Source organism: Abramis brama (genome assembly GCF_963993115.1).
Source record: "Abramis brama genome assembly, chromosome: 4".
In the NCBI taxonomy this organism is placed as follows: Eukaryota; Metazoa; Chordata; class Actinopteri; order Cypriniformes; family Leuciscidae; genus Abramis; species Abramis brama.
Genome location: NC_139966.1, coordinates 44,975,177 through 44,997,278, shown reverse-complemented (window position 1 = coordinate 44,997,278; position 22,102 = coordinate 44,975,177). Strand labels below are relative to the sequence as shown.

The 22,102-nt window shown below is 35.5% G+C and overlaps 1 protein-coding gene across 1 annotated transcript in view; it reads left to right on the top strand.

Annotated features, from left to right (window-relative positions):
• col7a1l (collagen type VII alpha 1-like) overlaps nt 1-22,102 on the top strand; it is a 67,468-nt gene that overhangs the window by 41,513 nt on the left and 3,853 nt on the right. The window contains exons 54-108 of the mRNA XM_084111880.1: nt 99-128; nt 410-451; nt 554-616; nt 695-733; nt 881-940; nt 1,059-1,091; nt 1,533-1,595; nt 1,702-1,746; nt 1,833-1,868; nt 1,976-2,002; nt 2,107-2,175; nt 2,261-2,323; nt 2,501-2,518; nt 2,600-2,635; nt 2,732-2,770; nt 2,855-2,890; nt 4,376-4,510; nt 4,669-4,770; nt 5,036-5,218; nt 5,465-5,572; nt 6,119-6,163; nt 6,786-6,860; nt 7,346-7,405; nt 7,492-7,536; nt 7,652-7,705; nt 8,183-8,236; nt 8,938-8,994; nt 10,592-10,669; nt 10,779-10,832; nt 10,949-10,987; nt 11,403-11,981; nt 12,411-12,446; nt 12,895-12,921; nt 13,008-13,067; nt 13,201-13,326; nt 13,463-13,534; nt 13,651-13,686; nt 13,798-13,857; nt 14,050-14,094; nt 14,675-14,710; nt 15,766-15,801; nt 15,885-15,941; nt 16,439-16,510; nt 16,839-16,910; nt 17,007-17,042; nt 17,148-17,228; nt 17,446-17,499; nt 17,580-17,633; nt 17,720-17,782; nt 17,855-17,917; nt 18,443-18,559; nt 20,148-20,225; nt 20,329-20,382; nt 20,484-20,532; nt 21,574-21,774. Coding sequence (XP_083968006.1) covers nt 99-128; nt 410-451; nt 554-616; nt 695-733; nt 881-940; nt 1,059-1,091; nt 1,533-1,595; nt 1,702-1,746; nt 1,833-1,868; nt 1,976-2,002; nt 2,107-2,175; nt 2,261-2,323; nt 2,501-2,518; nt 2,600-2,635; nt 2,732-2,770; nt 2,855-2,890; nt 4,376-4,510; nt 4,669-4,770; nt 5,036-5,218; nt 5,465-5,572; nt 6,119-6,163; nt 6,786-6,860; nt 7,346-7,405; nt 7,492-7,536; nt 7,652-7,705; nt 8,183-8,236; nt 8,938-8,994; nt 10,592-10,669; nt 10,779-10,832; nt 10,949-10,987; nt 11,403-11,981; nt 12,411-12,446; nt 12,895-12,921; nt 13,008-13,067; nt 13,201-13,326; nt 13,463-13,534; nt 13,651-13,686; nt 13,798-13,857; nt 14,050-14,094; nt 14,675-14,710; nt 15,766-15,801; nt 15,885-15,941; nt 16,439-16,510; nt 16,839-16,910; nt 17,007-17,042; nt 17,148-17,228; nt 17,446-17,499; nt 17,580-17,633; nt 17,720-17,782; nt 17,855-17,917; nt 18,443-18,559; nt 20,148-20,225; nt 20,329-20,382; nt 20,484-20,532; nt 21,574-21,774 — 3,952 coding nt within the window. The remainder of the gene's footprint in view (nt 1-98; nt 129-409; nt 452-553; nt 617-694; nt 734-880; nt 941-1,058; nt 1,092-1,532; nt 1,596-1,701; nt 1,747-1,832; nt 1,869-1,975; nt 2,003-2,106; nt 2,176-2,260; nt 2,324-2,500; nt 2,519-2,599; nt 2,636-2,731; nt 2,771-2,854; nt 2,891-4,375; nt 4,511-4,668; nt 4,771-5,035; nt 5,219-5,464; nt 5,573-6,118; nt 6,164-6,785; nt 6,861-7,345; nt 7,406-7,491; nt 7,537-7,651; nt 7,706-8,182; nt 8,237-8,937; nt 8,995-10,591; nt 10,670-10,778; nt 10,833-10,948; nt 10,988-11,402; nt 11,982-12,410; nt 12,447-12,894; nt 12,922-13,007; nt 13,068-13,200; nt 13,327-13,462; nt 13,535-13,650; nt 13,687-13,797; nt 13,858-14,049; nt 14,095-14,674; nt 14,711-15,765; nt 15,802-15,884; nt 15,942-16,438; nt 16,511-16,838; nt 16,911-17,006; nt 17,043-17,147; nt 17,229-17,445; nt 17,500-17,579; nt 17,634-17,719; nt 17,783-17,854; nt 17,918-18,442; nt 18,560-20,147; nt 20,226-20,328; nt 20,383-20,483; nt 20,533-21,573; nt 21,775-22,102) is intronic.

The window sequence follows — 22,102 nt, the reverse complement described above, 5'->3', positions numbered from 1 at the left end:
CTCGCATAACAGAATCTCAGTTTTTCTTGTCATGCTGGGGCTCTCCGGTGATAAATTAAAGAGCAGAAGTCTCCATATTAATATTGTATTCTCTGCAGGGGCTGCCGGGACCACCGGGAGATACTCAAGTGAGTTTTACTGTCCTTACTGGGTATTATAATCAAGCTATTTAACATAAATGAATATTAATGTGATCATGTTGTTTTCGGTTGTTTGATTTAAAATATGTGTTTGTTACACTTGTCAAAAGCTGTCAAGATAGTATTGCTCTTTTTGTTTTGTCTTTAGAAGCACTGCTTTAGCTGTTAGGTCACTTTTTTGTCATTTATTTGATTGGCCATTTCATGGTTATCTCTGTTAATAGAAATTGTCAGTGACTTCAGTTTGTCATAATTCTTTTTCCCTATAGTTTACCACATCAGACAACACCATTCTCACCAGGGTAATTAAGGTAAAGTAAGACATTTAGAAATTCATACAAATGTACATGTACACAACAACAATCTAGGAACCTTCAGTCAATTGTGAGTGTGTGTGTTTGTTGTCTTTAAAGGGTGAACCCGGTGAGCCGGGACTCCCAGGACTCCAAGGGGAGATAGGACGTCCTGGGCCACCTGTAAGTGATGTTTTCACATCCTATGTATTATTAAAAACAATATGATATAGGTTACATTTTGCTTTTATTCTGTTTTAGGGTCCTGAAGGCAAACCAGGACCTCCAGGGAATTCATTGGTGAGTCACTACAGTCATAAATAAACTTAATTTCTGCATACTTTTTGCATTTTTTCAGTTTTCAGATGGCATGTCTTTTAATTATTGGAGGATGAGAGACTTTAAAAACACATCATTTAATGTAGCTCAATTTTCTTTCTCTTCTAGTTTGGATCTAGTACAGGAAGAGATGACCTGGATGGTCTATCAGGAAGGCCTGGATCTAAGGTGCGACTACTTCCTGTTTCAATATTTCTGAAATATAGTGACGGCTAATCATTCTCTTTCGTATGTGCTGTTGTAATTATTTTCAGTTATAAGTAATCATGTGGTTGTGTATGTGCAGGGTGAACCAGGACAAAAAGGGGACCCAGGACCAGTGAGTAGGCCTAATAACAATTATTTTGTGATCATTTAACATGTGATTCATATTTTACATTTCAGTGACATTCACTGAATTGCAGGGTGTGCGACAGGTGTACAGTATTAAAGTGCATCAAAATACACAATGTCTGCTAATGAGTCTCTATAGGATCCTTTTAATGTGTCATTTTGCTGAATGAAAATGGAGAATTGAGCTAAAATAGTCCAATCTGTCTCGTATATGTACTTTCCTAAAGGTTATCTTTTGTTCTTGAAGAACAGATTATTATAATAATTATAGTTAATGCTGTTCTGTGTGCGTGCGTCCGTGCATGTGTGTGTGTTTGTGTGTGTGCATGTGTGATCCAAATCTCCACAAAAGGATTCAGTAAAACCGGACATTTTTAATATTTTGGGGACAACCTTAAACACTTTTTTTTTTTTTTTTATTAAACAGAAAGGAGAGAAAGGAGATGGGCGTGCTGGGATTACTGGTATGCCTGGTTTACCTGGAACTCCTGTGAGTATATAGTAGTAACATTTACAGCAGATATAAACCATAATATCTCTATATTAAATCTATTAATTTCCTTTCTTTTCTTATGTTCTGTTCTCTCCTCTTTCAGGGCAAACCTGGTGTTGATGGGAAACGTGGAGTAGCCGGAAAAGATGTACGGTTTATATATTGTTGTAGCTCTAAATGCTTTTGTTAAAAACTTTTTTTCTTTAAAAAAACTAAACCATTTTTTTCCCCCAGGGAGAACAAGGTTCAAAGGGTGATGAAGGAGCAAAGGTAGGAGAACAGACTGAAATGAACTGTTCCATTGTTCCATTATCCCATTAAACCCTATTTAAGTTTAAATGCATTTGGCTAACATCATTTTTTATTTTAATGCATAGGGTGAAAAAGGTGAACCTGGTGCAAATGTAAGATATCCAAAATCAACCGTTTTAAGCAAACTGTGGTATAATTAAATGGTTTGTTTATATCTATTATATGTTATGTATTTTTGACATTTTAACTGCTTTAGGGAAATGAAGGTCAAAAAGGAGAGCAAGGATCTCCAGGCTTGCCAGGTCCTCCCTTTGTTCTCCAAGAGGTAAAAGTTTGCTTTGCTTAAGCTTAGACAACATTGTATTTGCAGCCAATACTGTTGCTAAATTATATTAGTTTTTTTTCCACAGGGTTTGTCGATTGAGGACATAAAAAAAGCATTTCCCATACCAATGGGTCCCCCTGGTGCGACGGTGAGTGTCTCACATTGATAGCCTTGTGAATACGATATATAATCAACACATATATTAGAACATGTGAATGCAGTCCATTGAGACATTTGGATGCAAAGACTGTGAGGCTTTTATGTTTTTAAAAAATCATGAGTTTGAGGTACTTTTTTTAGCCCTTACGTGTGTTTCTGTGTGTAGGGTCCTCCTGGGATGAAGGTAAAGTATAAATTGTCAAAAATCCTTGAAGAAATTAAAAGATTCTGAGGCGATATCTAATTTTTCTCTTTTGGTTGGCAGGGAGAGAAAGGAGAGATGGGTTTTAAAGGAGAGCAGGTACCAAACCTTCTACATCTCATTGATTGCATTGAAGTTATCCTTTCATGTCTATGTTGCAGAAGGAATGATAGTGGGCACTGTATTATTTAACAGGGTGATGTTGGCCCACCTGGGAGAGCTGTTGAAATGAAGGTCTTCTCAATGTCTATACATAATTTACTTCATTGCAAAAACTGATCTTTGGTGGTGTAAACATATTGTTTTGTTCTATTTCAGGACATTGAAGGCTTGTTTGATTCATATGGTATTAAAGTAAGTGTGCTGTGTTTAAACAGCTTGCTTTTAACCCTGCAGGATTTTTTTTGATTTTCTTATACAAATGGACTTCATTACTAATTTAAAAACAAATTTTTAAATATAGTATTTGGGGGATGAGGGTTCTTTTTAGGCATGATGCCTGGAAGTAATTATATATGGAAAGATATGAATAAATTGTTTTTATATATTTAAATATTTGTAGCCAAATTGAGTGACTGTCTATTTTTTACTGATATCAAAATACTAAATGTTAAAAACTGTATGACGCTATATATTTGTGCAATAGGTGTTTTACTAACTAATAACAAAATCTAATATAATTAGCTCCTAATATAATTAACCTTTACTTCAGTTTTGATCAAATTTTAAAATTAATATATAAGATTTACTATTTCATATTGATATTACAATTTTGCTTTAAAGGAACACTCCACCGTTTTTTGAAATAGGGCTTATTCACCTTCTTTCCTACATTTAGATAGGTGGGCAAATGCATTTTTGTCTCAGTGCATGCATTGTTTTAGTTTGACAGGGTCGGTGCTAGCTTAGCTTAGCATAATGAATGGAATCCTTTGTTGCCAGCTAGCATGCCCTGAGTAAAAGTGATATATAAAAATAAAAAAACCCACCTAATTACTTCTTGTGGCCTGCGTATTCACAACAAGTACAAATAGCGATGCAGATTAACACTAGGCGATTTCTTATGCAGATATTGACTTGGGACTATATTAGGGGGAAGCACAGGCGAAGCACTGCTACTTGGGCGCAGAGATATCACGCCCAAGTAGCAGTGCTTCGCCTGTGCTTCCCCCTAATTTAGTCCTTAATATATAAGTCAATATCTGCCTAGGAAATCGCCTAGTGTTAATCTGCATCGCTATTTGTACTTGTTGTGAATACGCAGGCCACAAGAAGTAATTAGGTGGGTTTTTTTTTTTTTTTATATCACTTTTACTCAGGACATGCTAGCTGGCAACAAAGGATTCCATTCATTATGCTAAGCTAAGCTAGCACCGACCCTGTCAAACTAAAACAATGCATGCACTGAGACAAAAATGCATTTGCCCACCTATCTAAATGTAGGAAAGAAGGTGAATAAGCCCTATTTCAAAAAATGGTGGAGTGTTCCTTTAATATTTAATATTACTGCTGAAAACATGTTTTATAAACAAAATATAAATAATTGTAAAACATTATGAATATGATAACTGCAATATTCTCAGTGGAGGCTGCATTCATTACATCCATAACATATCAATAATTTAAATGACTTTTTTGTTTTGAAAATCAAGTTGCTCATTAACAAATGTGAATAGGCCAGAAAGGATTTTAAGCTTTTTACGGGTCACTCCTACATTATTAACCAACATATTGTCATCTTATGCATTATGTATTTATATGACTTTGAACAATTTTGACTTGCATAACACTACAATAAAACAGTACCGCATTTGCAATAAATAAAAACACACTTCCCAGCTCTCGCTGCTGAAGGCCTTGATTGACAGGCTGCTTCAGGATGGAATGGAGGAGCTTCTTCATGAGATCAGCACCAGCAGAAGAGTGAAAGGAGACAGACAGGAGCCTGACTCCAACGTCATCACCGAATACACCGTGAGTAGCCTCCTAAACATCTCAGGAAAATGAATTACTATAACAATAATACAAACACTGTGACTTTAAGTCAGATTTACCATGCATACATACCATTAGCAATAATGTTATGGCTATATTAAGCTTATTGAATCATTAGAGCTCACTCTAATCCACAGAGCTCAGTAAAGTACAGTCACCCACAAGAGATATTACCTGATACGGATTTGATTGAAGAAGAGTCTGACCTTGAAGAGGGGCAGACACCTGAACCCAGTCCTGTAAGAAGACATTTGTTCCTTTGTCAGTATTTACAGCACTGTTATTCATAATCCATTTCTAACCTAACATCATCACTTAGTTTTTTCAGATGTAGGCCTGTACTTGATTGATTTGATCTGATGTAATGTTGCTTTTTCAAGGAGTCATATCAATATCATAATGCCTCATGTGCTGATTGAGTTCAAGATAATTTAATCATTTAAACATTTAATGGAAGCAGAACTTTTGTTGTTGTTTTTAATGTGGCTTGTGTTGTCTTTTAAGGAGCCTGTGGCTGAAACTGAGGTGGGTCCCACCCTTTGGACCATCTCTACTATTCACAAAAAGACTGACCTCAGTAAAACAAAGGACAAGCTGGTAGATGTCGAAGAAAAGAAACTCTTGAAAACCAACTTCAGTGATGTAACACCTTTGAAATTTCTCCAAACCAACACTTCCTCTGAGAGGGTATTTATTGTACTGAAGCTCATTAGAGTGTGTTGTTATTGTTGTTAATAGACAAAATGCACTCCATCTCAAGGATAATGTCAAACATACACCTCAGCACTTAAGCATTTATACATTTTAAATCAATCAGAGCTCATCAATTCAATTTAAATTCGCTGTATTTAGAATGTTAAAATGATTGGATTGGAATGGCAACTTTTAAAACAAGTTTCGATCATTAAATCGATCTTTCTCTTTTTTTGACAGCTGAGTTCTGGGAAGGAAGAGGTAAGTATGGAGACAGTTTTCCACAGCCATGAGGACACAGGGAAAAAATCATCTGGAGAGAAGAAGAAAGGCAGAGAGAGGGGGAAGGTAAAGTGATCTCAATGTGTTATAAATGACTTTCAGTCACAGGTCTGTGTTGTACTTACTGTAAATTGACAGGACATCACTTAATAAAAAAGTCAAATTAGCCATAAACATGTTTTGGCTATTAACCCTGTAATGCCTGACATGTGAAATAATTAGACAAAATCTAATAATAATAATAATTAACTAGAAATAATTAGAGAAAATCTAAACAAAAAGTATACAAAAAAATGTTTGTATATGTGTTTTTGGTTGAGTATCATATTTGATACCTCAGGCTTTCATGGATCATATTTGTGTATCAAATATGATACAGTAGGCTTTATTTATAGGGTTAAACAGACAAATATCTTAATACTGGTAAAAAATGTAATCTGTGCAGTAATAGTAAAAGCCTAACCAGGTATAACTAGAACTAAACATTACAATTAAGTATAATAATAAATGATGGCTGCTAACCTCCTAAGTGTCTCTAAATATGTCTGATGATTGTTATTTGAAACCTTCTTATGAATCATGACGCTTCTCAACTGCTAAACTCTCAACCAGGGCAAAGGAAATAAAGGACGGCAAAAACGGCAAAGGAAACGTTTGGTAAATGATTCATCATCGCATCTAACCTGACATGCACACATCATTCACATCTAAAAGAGCTTAACAGTGCTAAATAATAGCCTTTTTTCTATTACGTTGAACTTTATGTTTGTGATTACTTAAATGTTCTGATATACTAGAGATATTAAAGACTTGTCTAAATATGCCTAAATATTTCATTAAAAAGCATAAACACTAAATAAATGTTTAAACATACACTTAAATCGAACATTAAATACACCTGTGGTTTGCCCATAATCATAATGCATTAAAAATCTAACAAATATGCCATAAATTTCAATAATCACAGTCATTACTATTTTAACTAAAATAATAATTCACCCAAAAATAAAAATTCTCACCCTCATGTCTTTACAAACCTGGAATTTGAATTTTTGGGTGGTTTATAATGACTTAAATTCTCCATAAAGCATGATTACCAATATTGTTATTTAGTTTAATGTGTAAATCTAGCCTCCTAATATGTAAATGTATTACTAATCTATTCTCTCTCAGTTTGTTTGTTTGTTCATTAGCATCAAAACAAACCTGTTTAGCTGATCATGTTGTATATTCATCATTAGAAGGCAGAAATGATTTCTCTTGCTATGTTAAATTACAGGAAGACCAAGACAACATGGAAGAGGAGGTTCAGGAAGCATCATATGACGATGAGGAATACAGTCTTGAATACGAGGTAAGTCTATAAAGTAGGCTTCATTAGGGTTAAACAGACAAATGTATGATCACATGATCATACAGCATGATGTGAAATCTAATGTAAGACACTTTGACGAAGGCAAATACACTGATGTGATTCATAAACTCAGAATATATCACACAGTACATCAGATTTGATCTATAATGTGTCTGTTAGTATTCACACATGCATAATTAGCTGAATGGGACCTGACATATCAGCCTACACTATAAGTTTACCTAATTTCTTCCTCACCCACACCCACTGGAGAGTCCAATCACACCGTTCACTTCGCAATTTAAAAGACTTTAATATATTACTCCCACTCCCCAGCCTAAATAAGAAATCGTAATCAAAACATTTCTAATTAATGTTGATTAATTATTCTCATAATCTCTCAGCTTTCAGTTTATGTCACACTGTAGGCATTTTTCATTAACTTTTCACATTGATTTTTAAATGTTTTGTGTGTATCATGTCAGGACGAGCTGCCCACAAAAGAGCCTTTTCCCTCTCGAGAGGAGGAGGACGGAGGGGAGGAGGTGAGCGTTATCAAAACATGGTTATATATGGTTGTATGATATGCATTGAGCTAAAGTTTTTTCTGCTGGAACCTGTGTTTCCTCAGCTAAAATTCTCAGCAACAACAGCTTTATACACACAAGAAAATGAGGTAAGAGTCTCTGCTTAACCTTTCTTTTTAATACTATTAATCATTTAAAATGTTAATGGTTGCATAGGAGCAGGGCATTTTAATGATGTTCCAAAAATGTTAAAAATGCACACAGGGTGAGACAGAAACATCTTCTTGGATTACACAGTCTCCAGAGGAGAACAGACTGGTAAGAGTATACACTACCTTTCAAAAGAAGTCTCTAATGCTCACCAAGGCTGCATTTATTTGATGCAAATACAGAAAATTGCAATATTGTGAAATATTATTACCATTTCAAATAACTGATGTATTTTAAATATAATTTATTCGATAGCAAAGCCGAATTTTCAGCATCATTACTTCAGTGTCACATGATCCTTCAGAAATCATTCTAATATGCTGATTTGCTGCTCAAGAGACATTTCTTATTATTATCAATGTTGAAAACAGTTGTGCTGGTTAATATTTGTGGAAACTGGAATGCATTTTGAACAGTAGTGAATCCATATTTTAAATAGACACTTTTTTAGGATCATTTTAATTTACTGTAATTTAATTTATATAATTCCCTTATGACAAACATGCACCACCAATTATCCCCTTTGCACAGTATGGCTTGCAACAAGTGTGATTAATAGAAAAATATCCTCTCAATTTGTTTCAGACGGCTCACACAACGCCAGCGAGTCCCCTGCTTTCATCAAGAGTAACAGAGCAGGTACTTGTTCGCATTTCAGCAGCTAAATGTACAGTAAAGGTCAAAAGTTTGGAAACATTACTATTTTTAATGCTTTTGAAAGAAGTTTCTCCTGCTCATCAAGCCTGCATTTATTTGATCAAAAATACAGGAAAAAAATGTAATATTGTGATATATTATTACAATTTAAAATAATTGGTTTTCAATTTATTATACTTTAAATTATCATTTATTTCTGTGATGCAAAGCTGAATTTTCAGGATCATTTCTCCAGTCTATCACATGATCCTTTAGAAATCATTCTAATATGATGATTCATTATCAAAGTTGGAAACAGTTCTGCTGCTTAATATTTTTTCAGGATACTTTGATCATGAATAAAAAGTAAAAAAATAAAAATAAAAAAAGAAGCAAATTTTTTAAAAATAGAAATCTTTTGTAACAACAATATACACTACTGGTCAGTAATTTGGGGTCAGTAATTTTTTTTCTTTCTTTTTTTTAAATAAATCAATACTTTTATTCAGCAAGGATGTGTTAAATTGATAAAAAGTGATAGTAAAGAAGATTTATATTATTAGAAAATATTTTTTATTTTGAATAAATGCAGTTCTAAGCATTAGAGACTTCTTTCAAAAATATAAAAAAATCGTAATGTTTCCAAACTTTTGACCTGTACTGTATATGATATACACGTTAACTTATTTTTTTGTGTTTCACAGAAGCCACCTGAAACCACATTATTATCAGTGATGAATACAACACAAACTGCAGAGGAGGTAAAAGTTTGTCTGTGATTTTGCTTTCTGTCCTCCTTCTGTTTTTTCCTTTTTGCTCTGTTTTATTCCACAGCTCAGTCTTGCATGCGGCTTTTGTTTGAAGCATGAACTATCTACAGCTTTGGGAATCTTTCCTTTAGCATGTTTGTTGGACACTTTAGCTTATTGCAACTGATGAATACATTTGAGTTTAGCATGCACTTTTAATTAGCATGCCTCTTTATTTTTTGCATGACAAAATCAATGAATTTCACCAGTGCAAACAATATTTTGCGCAAGTTCATATGCATTTTAAACAGTCAACTTCAATGTATAAGTATAAAGTGTGAGTTTCAAGAACATAAACATTCATATATAATGAAATATCATGAAGTAACACACTGACATACAAGCATGATTCCTCTGGTTTGTTTACTTGCAGAATGAAACATTAAACACGCTTCATAGTCGCTTTTACAGATTAGCTACAGGTTTTCTTTAATATATTTATTTTCTTAACACAGGAGCTCCCCTAAAATCTGTAAGAGAGACATTCAAGTGTGTAGAAACTGTGAAGGGTAAAAGAGGGGGAGGATCTCACTGGCCGGCATTACTTTGGGAGAGCCTCCTGTCCCGTCGCACAATGATGATGTCATTCATCCATGCCGCCTCCACTCTCTGAAGAGATACCAGCCCAATATAAACATCTTTACTGAACAAACACAAGCTAAATCATTCATATATTTCATATAAATATGACAACACAAAACGCTGTCTTAAAGTTGTTTTAATAACTTGCTTAGATTTTCAAATAATTTGCCCTGTCAGCTCATGCAACATCGATTTGTTCATCAGTTCCTTATTTATTGATAAGACTGAAAAAGGATTGTATTTTGTTTGTTTGCATATTTACTTTTTTCATTTGCGGTAACATGATGTGCTACCTGTTTTCACTGGTGAAATTCAAAGACATATTGCTTTTCTTTTTGTATTTAATCTGTTTGTGCATGTCTGTCAGTAAATGTGTTCTTCCTAAACCAGTCTTAACCTGTTTCTGAGTCTTTATTGTGTGTTATGTGTGTCTTTAATTCTTTTCACAATCATGAAAAATGTTTGCTTCATAAGATTTTCAAATAAAGAGGTCCACTATATTGGTACCATATCAGTTATAGGCCGATATTATAGGTTTTATTTAATTTATCGGTATCAGTTTATATTCTACATGTCATTTTTTATTTTAGATTTCCTTTACCATCATCTAAGTTAATCTTTTAAAACATTATTAACTTAATAGCACTGGTAAATGTAATTTTTAAGTGCATTACACTCAGAAAAAAGTGGGTTGACACCCTTTCGAAAGCTACACCTTTGTACCTTATTTACACCTAAAGGGTACATATTAGTACCTTAAAGGTACATATTACTACCTAAAGTGTACTTATTAATGCATAAATTGTATATTTGTTCTGAACGTGTACTGTACATTATAATGTTATGGTGCCTAAATACACATGTAACGTTTAAAACAATTGATTTAGTAAGTAAATATAGTAAAGTAGTGGAGTAAATGTACATGAGTAAGAGAAAGATGTTTATAAGACTGTTTGGGTGTAAACAGGGGTACTTGTCCCACAATAGTGGCCTGGAAGGGGCAAGATCTAAAGTGAAGAGGAGCGCCCCCTCGCCTGAGTACATGGTAAAACAACTTGCTCATAACAGTCCGGCTAATGTTTCGTTAGGAGAATTTCAATTTGTACATAGAATAAGCATCTTAATGAAACACAAATCAAGTGTGTCATCTGTAGGCATACATGCCTGGAACGCCAGGAGGACAAAACCGTTACAGACAAGGATATAAGGTGATGTGCTTCTGATTTGATAAGCTCATTATGGAGAGCTGCAGATGTGATTGCATGATGTAATGGAGGGAAATGGAGGGAAGAAAGTAAAATTGTGCTATCTCATCTTCTTTTAGCGTTCCACCTCAGGAGCAGGAGGCAAAAAGAAGCTGAATGTGAGTGAGTTTAATCTACCTAAAAGAAAAGTGAACTCAGAAATGCCATGCAAGGAGTTTTCCTTATATTTGTTATTAAACTTTAAGATTGAATCAATGAAATAAAAAATCATTAAATAGAGGAACAAACTCATCTCGGCATCACAAGATGACAAGTCAAAATTATAACCACATTAATTATTGTAGTTTTTTAATCTGTTAGACACATACAATATTGTTAGTATTTTAATAGAAAACTGTTGAGATGCATTATATGTTCCTGAATTTTGGAATAGTAAGTAAACAAAAAAATACTGTGGTCAAATAAATGTTTGATTATTTTTTATTGATTATTTACTTGTTATAGTGCAAGAAAAAGGGAATCTAATAGCATGATATAAAGCTCTCACACTTTATTTTTCTGTCACTTTTGTAGAAAAAGAAGCAAGAAAACAAAGACACTGAGCCTGTTGCAGAGATGTACAAGGAAAGAGGGAGGGAAGAAGACGGCGAGAGAGAAGACGAAGTCTATCTTAAGAACAAGGAAAGAATGATTGAAGAGGAAACTGAGGCACAGTGGGACATGGAGGAAGAGGATGGTGCGACTGAGACCAAAGAATACAGTTCAGGTGATGGTGATAAGGAGACAGGCAGCGAGGAGACAGAGGAAGAATTTGAGCTAGAGAGGGAGAGAGAAAGACAGGAGATGGAAAAAGAAAGGATGGAGCTGGAACGAGAAAGGGCAGAAGAACTTGAAAGGGAGAGAGAGCTAGAGAGGGAGAGAGAGCTAGAGAGGGAGACAGAGCTAGAGAGGGAGAGAGAGCTAGAGAGGGAGACAGAGCTAGAGAGGGAGACAGAAATGGAGCAAGAGGAAAATGAGGAGAGAGAGAGACAGTTACAGAGACAAAGAATGGAATGGGAGAGACAAAGAGAAAAGATGGAGAGAGAGAGGATGGGAGAGGCTATCGGAGAGGAAGACATGGGGCCCCATATTTCCCACTGTGATTATCTGAAGGTAAGAATGTGCTTTAAAATTACAGTTTTCAACAAAAATACAAATATTCCACATATCCACAACATATATGTAATAAAGAATAAAATATCTATTACCTTCGAGCCAATGGAAAACATTATTTAATTATAAAATATATGTTTATAAATATATAAATAAACATTATATTATATTATATTATATATGCACTTTCTGTAAAGCTGCTTTGAAACAATATGTATTGTGAAAATATTATATTATATTATATTATATTATATTATATTATATTATATTATATTATATTATATTATATTATATTATATTATATTATATATTCCATGGTTATTTCCAAATTAAATTTTAAATTCCACATTTTTAGGACAGACTCAGACTTTTGGACCCTAATTTATTTACTGTAATATGGTGTATGTGCATTTTTCCTCGCTTAAACAGGGACCTCCAGGTGAAAATGGAAAACCAGGCCCTAAGGTCAGGCAAGCTTTTTCATTCTAAGTCAGAACGATCTGTTCTTAGTAATAAGCATGAAAGTCCCATCCTGATAAGTAATGTTATTTGAGCAATTTTCTCCTCGGCTATTATTACTGAATAAGCTCTGTGTGTTCCCAAACCAAAGTCTGTTAGATAATCATCCCTGCTTCCTGATTGGTCTGCACCCCACCCACACACATGACATCCCCCGCCTCCTCATTCACAATGTTGAAATGATTACTGTCAATCAAACCTGGTGGGTGGAATTTCAGTAGTCCCCTTCCGCCTGCTTTGATGCCCCCAGAGCTTTATTTTTTACTCCTGCGAGCCTGAAATGGATTGAGTTAGTCTTTGTTAATATTGTAGAGCTTTTAACTTCTAAGCTCTTTGTTATTTGCCCTGTACAAATTGTGGTTGCGAGTGGCTGATCATTTGTGAATTTGTGCAGGGGGAGATTGGAGAAAAAGGCCAGAAGGTACACTCATTTTCAGCCTGCTGTCAATAACTGTTTATCCCATAATGCTTTAGCCTCCTATGATTTGTTTATGTGTTCTGTTTCAGGGAGAACCTGGAACTGGTTACCGTGGGCCAATTGGTCAGGCCGGTCCACCAGGACAAAAAGTGTGTCCTTTATCAATACTGTGAAATTAACTGTCATTCCCAGTTGGGCTGTTTAATGGTTGACATACAGGAGAGAAACCCAAACACAGCTAATAATAGACGACTTGTTGCTGATGTTGTGTTATGTGCTTAGGGTGAGCCTGGCGAACCAGGACCGACTGGAGCACAGGGCATTCAGGGTATCCGTGGCAATCCTGGCATCCCTGGGTCACCAGGTCAAAGAGGTCAGCCAGGTGACTCTGGAGAGCTAGGTAGAAAGGTAATGATCAACCCATTCTATATGTTAAATAATTTCCTTATTGTTATGACTGTGTTGATTTAATCACATTTTGCTATTTGAAAGCGAAAAATGAACTAATGAATGAATTGTTTCTTTTTTTTAAATGTTTTTACAGGGTGATAGAGGGAGACGAGGAAAGAATGGGTCACCTGGCACTCCAGGTGCAATTGGTCCTCTTGGACAGCAGGTACCACTGCTATGCTGCATTTACTGTGTATTTCAATACATTTACTCTGGATTTTAATTTATAGAGTGAAAAGTGAAGGGCTGGAATGAACTGAGAACTTGCTGGTCTTTTTACAGGGTCCTCCTGGCCTCTCCGGGGTTAAAGGTGAAAAGGTAAGTCATTGCATGTTATGTTGATGCTCAACATGAACAGGTTAGGTTGAAATACTCCACAAACAGACATAAACATAAACATTTCTGAAAAGTTGTATCTGCTATCACCAGGGAGACACTATCCCAGGGGAACCAGGTGACAGGGGAATTTCCGGGCTAACAGGTCGCCGGGTAATATTATGATAAATGTTCCTTCTGATAGATTGTAGTGTAGATTGTGTTTATTCTGTAATAGCATATTAGTTTGTTGTCATTATGGAAGTAAATAAATGAGAAATTATAAAACTTAGTGTTGAAAACATTTGCATGTTTTTTTTTCTTCTCTACTCTAAATGTTTATTAATAACTTCTCATTATTACAAGGGACCCAAAGGCACTATCGGTGTTAGAGGGCCTCCGGGTCTCATGGTGAGTCATGTGTCATTCTGTAGACAATATTTTGTTAGCAGATTAAATGCAGACCCATTTCAGGTGTATGGGCTGACCCGTTTGTTCATTCGTTCATTCATTCATTCATTCATTCATTCATTCATTCATTCATTCATTCATTCATTCATTCATCCAACATCAGGTACATCAGAGATAGTAGGCAGCCTATCACAAGGAACTTCCTCTGCTTTATATTGATTGATTTGTTAACTGATCTGTATTGGAGTTTGTGAATAACATGTTCCATATTTTAGTGATAAAGAATCTCTTCCTGTCAACCTCACTTGTTTGTAGTGTCATGTTTATCAAAGCTAAACCAAATCACACTCTCACATCTCTGATTCTTTGCATCTGCTCTCACTGTCATGGGAAAAATAACACTTCTCACCAATATCTCATTGTAGTCCTGTCCTCTCTTCAACTGTACTATCTGAAAAAATGCCCCAAAATAAATATTTTAATACACAATACCTGGCAAAACTTGAAATGATCGAAGTGTGGCAGCTGTCGTGATTCTGTACAATGTGTTAAGTTCTTGTGACCTTTCTCTTTAATTAAGGGTCCCAAAGGCCTGACTGGTGTGAAAGGAGAAAAGGTGAGTTTCCATTTTTAACCCATCTCGGTTTAAATTCTAAGTTTACAACATTGAATCAAGGCAGTTACCATGTCTTGAACATTGGGGGTGACCAAAGTTTTTCATTTGGGGGGTGAACGCAAAACGTTTCTTGTCTCGTCACATTCATTTCTGAATTACATGATTCATGTGAATGAAAACATAGCAGATCATATGTGCGAATCGGCATATACCAGAAAACATATTGGAAACTGCGGCTTTGCCGAACTCAACGGCTCTGGCCGAGCTGTGATATAAACTAAACTCTATTGGCTGTTTTTTAAAAAGGGGAGGAGCTGTTCGATATGTCCCGCCCTGTCTTCCTGTTTCAGTGGAAATTACGTCAGCATATTGAATGATGCTGTGCGTTTCAAGGCACTTCACTGTGGGCCTTTAAAACTAAAGGGTTGCGTTGGAATTCGCACTTGTTTTCTGTGAACAGCAAGGCCCGCCTCCTTTGATTTGAATGGCCAGCTCAGTAATTTTGACATTGACGAGCACTGTTCAAACAGAGTGCAATGTAATGGAGTGCAGCAGAGTAACATCAAGAATATTCTATTCCATTTCTAACTATTGGGGAGGACTTGTCCCCCTCAGTGTCTATGGTGGTTATGGCCAAGCATTGAAGGGCTTTAAATGTTAATATCCAAGCCAACCGTGCCAGGGTCATTCTCTGTAGCTCAAAGATTTATAGGCAGCTTTGACAGCACTACTGTGCTCACAGAGCCTCTCTTCTCTCTGTATTGACTTGCCAGTGCCTTCTCTTCAACTCTTTCTCTGCTCAAGCCAATCTTTGTATGTTTGAAACTGCTGCGAACAGCACTTTCTTCTCACAGACATACACACTCACACCAACGTCACAATCTGCGTCAGTTGTGAATAAAACCGGTTTTATTTTCTTCAGCGTATGACAGGTTCAAATTTACAACAGTGTTTGTAGAAACCTTTAACAGTCCATATGACGTACCATTTTAGACTCAATTGTTTAGGATATAAACCAGACAAAATTAACAAAGACAAAACTTTTTGACTGACAGGGTGACAAAGGTGTGACTGGTCACAGAGGAGACAAGGTAAGGACAGCATATAAGCATACCTGGATGGCGTTTATTTAGATTTATTTACCAACTACCTGATTGTTTTCCTGTTTTTGTAGGGTAGCCCTCTCTCCATGCCAGGACCTAGAGGATATAAGGGTCTGAAAGGAGAGACGGTAAGATTTCTGTATTTATGTATAAGCTCACTAATGTTTCCTACAAAGGATACTTGAATCATAATTGACTGTGCAAACTCATAACACTTCACAACACTTGTGAGCCATTCGATTTTTTCTCTTTTTTTTAATAAGGTTTCATTTGTTAACGTTAGTTAACATGAACTAACAATGAACAATACTTTACTACAGAATTAATTTATCTTAGCTTATGTATAACTCAACATTTAAGACATTTTTAAGTCAAAATATGTATCTGTTAACACTATGCACAGTGAACTAACATGAACATGAACATTTTTATTAATTAACATTAACAAAGGTTAATAAAACCTGTAAAAATATATTGCTCATTGTTAGTTCATGTTCATAAACTAATGTTAAAAAATGAGACTTTACTGTAAACTGTTACCTTTTTGAAGTAGAAAGGACAAATACTGGTCAATGTATGTTGATATGTACGTCAATGTACAGTATGTTCAAATTTTATTTGGCAGGGTGAACGTGGGCTTCCAGGATTTGACGGAGATAAAGGAGAGAAGGGTGAAGATGGTCCACCTGGTGCAAAGGTATTTTACACACCGTACTGAGTGAAATATACATTACTTTTCAAGGATTTCTGAAGGATCATGTGACTGGAGTAATAGCCTCTGAAAATTCAGCTTTGCCATTAGAGGAATAAAGTACATTTTAAAATAGGAAACAGTTATTTTAAATTGTAATATTTCACAGTATTACTGTTTTACTGTATTAAAATAAGTGAATCCTTGGTGAGCATAAGAGACTTCTTTTAAAAATCGTAGAAATCCTAAACTTCTGAACAGTAACATGAACAGTACATTCATGTACATGGACCATGTAAAGTGAATTTACAGTGCTTGTTTGATATAATTTCAGGGACTGAAGGGTGAGGCTGGTACCAAAGGAGGCATGGGGACTTTTGGCGCACGTGGTCCAGTAGGACAAAAGGTCAGAATGAAGTTTTTGCACTATAATGCTATATAAAACTGCATGGGTTATATTGTTAAATGTTTTTTACTGTGGAAAGTACATTTTTTTCCTTAGGGAGATCCAGGGGAGCCCGGCGCCAATGGAGAAAAGGTAGCACGAGTGTTTGTGATTGTTTCATAAACCAAGTTTGAGATGTTTGCATTTTTAAGGATTATACTTCTATAAAACATACTGATTGGCTGAGATTTGTTACAGGGCCGAAATGGAGAACATGGATTGGATGGTGAAAAAGGCAATAAGGGAGACATGGGCCTCCAGGGCAAAAAGGGGGATCAGGTGAGAATATGAACCATCAGAATAAAATATGAATTATGAAGAAAATCCTCTGAGCAACGGAGGCAACTGAGAGGGAGAACACTGTTCCTTAACCTTTCTTACTAACTACATTATTTAGATGAATGATTAAATATTTAAGTAGTTTTTTGTTTTGTTTAAAAGATCACACACTTTATTAAGGGATATAGACTGCAAGCACAATGGTTTTTGTGTTCAGGGTGAGACAGGCGAGCCTGGTTTACCTGGTGATACAGGAATTAAAGGAGAGAAGGTAAGAAGTGTCAATCTGAACTTATTGATTTAGTTTTTATGTTCTCACCTGTCCTTAACCATTGCGTTGTTCTCCTGCAGGGCTTCAGAGGTTTCCCTGGTCGAATAGGGAACCCAGGACTGGATGGAGAACAGGTGTTTTTGTCTACATTTCATCTTAAATAAAAAAAAACTGGATTAAATAAACCACTAATAACGTTTATTTTGACTGTAAAACACAGGGTGATTCTGGGGACCCTGGCAGGCATGGCATTCCAGGTCTAAACGGTATCCCGGGACGAAAGGTGAGTTACTACACAAACAGATATCATCATGTAAAGTTAAGTATAAGATTTATTGTTTTTGTTAATGTTTAGGGTGAAAAGGGTGATAGTGGATTGAATGGTCTTGATGGAGCTCCTGGACAGAAAGGAGAGAAGGTATACTGACACTGTAAAAATTACAGCACCACTGTTAATTGAAATAATAATAATTATAATCATTTTATCCTTTTATTAAAGGAATAGTACACCCACCCCCCAAAAAAAATTATGTCGCCATTTACTCATCTTCACATCTTTTTAAAACTGTTTGACTGGAACACAAATAGAGATGTTTTAAATATTTTTTCATATAATGAAAGCATATTGCAATCAAGAGCTGTCAAGCTTCAAAACAGACTAAAAAAGTATCTCACAATTAGACCATATGACTCATGCGCTATATTCAAAGCCTTCTGAGGTGATATGATAAATTAGTGTGAGGAACAAAATGGATGTTATTATTTAACTAAACTAAAAAAAACACTGCTATCATGTCACGATCAGTTACTAGACATACAAAAACCATGATTTTTCACATCATCGTGTCAAATTTGAATATGAGCAATCTTTTTCTCTGTCCTTTTAGCCAAAGCCAATATGTTCATTTTCAAATTTTCATTTATTTAACCCATTCTCCTGCAGGGTGCAACTGGTTTCCCAGGTTTCTCAGGTTTTAAGGGATCTGCTGGTACACCGGGAACTAATGGGGCTTCGGGTCGGCCTGGTCCAGTTGGACCCAAAGGTGAAGTGGGACCGAAGGTACGACCAAAAACAATAATATAGCTGAATTCATTATTCCCATGTGTGTGATTCATCAGACCTTACAGACAGATGGGTAAATAGTCAAACCATTGTAATTATGGTCATCTTCATACCTCACTCAATCTCATGTGGAGGAACCGTGTAGGAGGACAAGTCCCTAATTAACTCACAAGAAGGAGAGGATGAGAGAGATAGAGAGATGGGGGGGTAGGAGCTATTTCTGCAGGGATGAAGATTTGAGCTATCAAACCAAACACTCGACTGAGGCCGCCTTTAGCCACAATTAAGCATCTCTTGATGTTGATAGGAATGGAAAGGGTTCGGCAAGCTGCTCTCACGGACAGAGTCTCTTTGGTAAAGGTGAACTGTACTTCAGCACAGAATCAGCAGACTTGCTTAAAACATGAGGCAGTTTCTGTGAGTTCGATAAAGGTTGCTGTATTGGTCAAGGTTTCTCAATAGTTTTATATTTGACAAGTAACAGGGAAACCCTGGTAAACCGTTATGAGGACAAAATGTCCCCACAAAGATGGAAATATCCAAAATCCTTGTCGAGACATATTTGTTGTCCCCATGAGGAAACATCTTATAAATCACACTAAGTGATGTTTTTTGAAAATGTACAAATGCAGAAAGTTTTCTGTTATGGGTAGGTTTAGGGTAGGGGATATAATATACAGTTGTACAGTATAAAAAATCATTATGTCTTTGGAAAGTCCCCATAAAACATGGAAACCCAACGTGTGTGTGTGTGTGTGTGTGTGTGTGTGTGTGTGTGTTGGTAGTTGCAGTGTGTTGTTGTTGTTGTTGTAAATAATATGAATAATAATCATATGACTATTATTAATAATTATAAAATACTATTACCGTTTTATCCCTAAACTCTAACTGTATAAATAATTTCATTTTCATTCATAATACATTATCTATTGTAAATTTTTAAATGTAAAAAAATAAATATTATTTATAAGAACAAGAACAACGAAAATAATAATTATTATTATGTGTTATTAATATTATTATGATTATATAAATTACACTTTTTGCTCAAAGCAACATAAGTACATCAAACAGGATCAAAGCAATAAAACAGTACAAGATATACACATATCAAAAACCACACCATTTCCAAAACAGTTTAGCCGAGCACATAGTTCATAATAAAAATATGCATCTGCATGTGTCTGACCCAACAGCACTGTAAAAAGTGATCAGTTAACTCAACTTAAAAAAGTGAGGAAACCTGTTGCCTTAAAATTAAGGCACAATACTTTTTTTATTTAAGAATACATTAATGTTAACCAAAATTAAAAAATACTGTGGATGTACCCGTGACAGTACTGTAGTAATGTTTATGAATTACACATTATTATAAAGTGCTACTCTGGTGTTTTTCCATTCTAAAACAGGCCAAATACATTTTTATACTCATATACTATGTCAGTTGAAAATAAAGTAGGAAATCCATTGGTTTGGTTATGTGTAGCTTTAAGCTCAAAGATTGGTCCATGGTTTAGTGGCTGTTTTGTGCTGACATGAGGCTTTTATGAATTATATGTATTACTGTATTACTGTATCTTCCCAGGGAGAGAAGGGAAGGAGAGGCAGAGGGAAAGCCTGTCAACGGGGACCCCCTGGAATTCCTGGCCGCACAGGACTGGATGTAATAAGGAATCTGCACACCAATAACTGTATCCTCCACTCTATTAGGACTTTGTCCATTCACAAACATGTTCAGTCTAAAGTTATGTATATTTTCTATGCAGGGGGAGGTGGGAAGCTCGGGCATGAAAGGAGAAAAAGGGGAGCCAGGACTCAATGTATGTTGACAATGCCCTCTTTCTATGATATATTTATCATTATGGATTACAGATACTGTTTCTGTGTGATAAGAAACTTTAAAAATTGTCCTTTTGTTCAGGTGGAGGAAGTGAAGGATCTAGTGTCAAAGGAGGTGGTTGAGAAGTGTGGTGAGTATATGTGTGTATGCTCATTTGTATTCTTAAACACACAATGGATCTTAGTGGGGACTTCATATTGAATTTACTGCAAATGAAAACAAAACTGTGAGGATATAGACATGAAAATGGGTTTTGGTCTTGTTTTCCATTACAAATATCTAACAACTTTTTAATTAAGATACATTTAGGCTACTTGAGAAGGAAAATGACTTAAGATTATAAGTTAATGCTTGTAAAAAATCTGTCAGTGGGGTAAAAAAACAAAAGCATAAAGCATAAACTCACTTAATTTTGATCATTTTTCAGAAAACAGGACTTAAATATCTTAAGTCATTTTGCTTCTCAAGTAAATGCATCTCAGTTTAAGAATGTTAAGATATTCGTACAGGAAACAAGACAAAAATACTGAGTAAGAAATTCATTTTTTGCAGTAAATACAATCTTAATGTATCAGATCACCTCTAATTTATACAGCAACGTGTTTCTAGATGTTTTTGTCCACTGGAAATGTTTTGAAATTAAGTATTTTATCGGCTGTACAATTACCGCCAAGATATAGAACACTACAACCCACTGAGTATACTTGTCTATTCATGTTAAATTAAATATGCCGTCTACCCACACTAAAATCAATTCAGTTGTGCAATGTCCATTGAAGTGAAATTGAACAGAGCTTCGTTAACACATTTATTTGTTGGTGCTTAGGAGTGTGTGATTTTGTGCGTTTGTGTGAGTTTGTGTCTTTGGAGTTGTTGTTTGGAGGCCCCTGTTGTGGAGACCTCTGGACCCCATGGGTTCCACCATCTGTTGTGTTCTAGTGGGCTCTCTTACTGAAGAAAAACTATGAAGAACTCCATGTTCAGAAGTCATTCATTAATGCAAAAACCAAATTAACAAAAAACTGGGACTGTTTCAGAATTTTATTGAAGTAATGACTTCTCTGGATTAAAAAAAGATTTAATTACTTTCCATTTGTGTGAAATTAAATGAATTAATGATGTTGATGCCTAATGAAATTAGCATGAAGCATGGTCACTTTCTTAACCAAAGGAAAGGAAATACTCCTGATGGTGAACACCAATGATCCAGATGATGGGAGTATCCTAAGAGAAGACGGAAGAGCGGATTCTGCCTCTCGGTTCTTGCTCGCCCACCCCAAAGTGTGGGATGAAGAGGTGGAGGACGAGACCACTACAGTTCGTCCTGCTGTTTCAGAGTCTGAGCCAACATTAGCATATGGCAACATTACAAGTAGGTATATTCCTGCTTTGAACCAATATGTTAGAACATGGCTTCTCTCTTATGATATCATGCCTATATTTTGTCCTTGGCCCAGGAAGCGTTTCAATGGGGAAAGTCTAATTTTATATAATCAGTTTTATATTTGAGTGTTGATTAACTTAACTTCTGCAGTGACTTATGAACATTAGTCCAGGAAGCCAATCCTATTATGTTGAGATCTGGAATCTTTGTAGATGTGTTCATTCATCCATAAACACCATTTAGTTATTCTTTACCAGATGGGAAACAGGAAATGGTTACAGAGTATAGATATATGGAAGTCATGCACAAAGGTTCT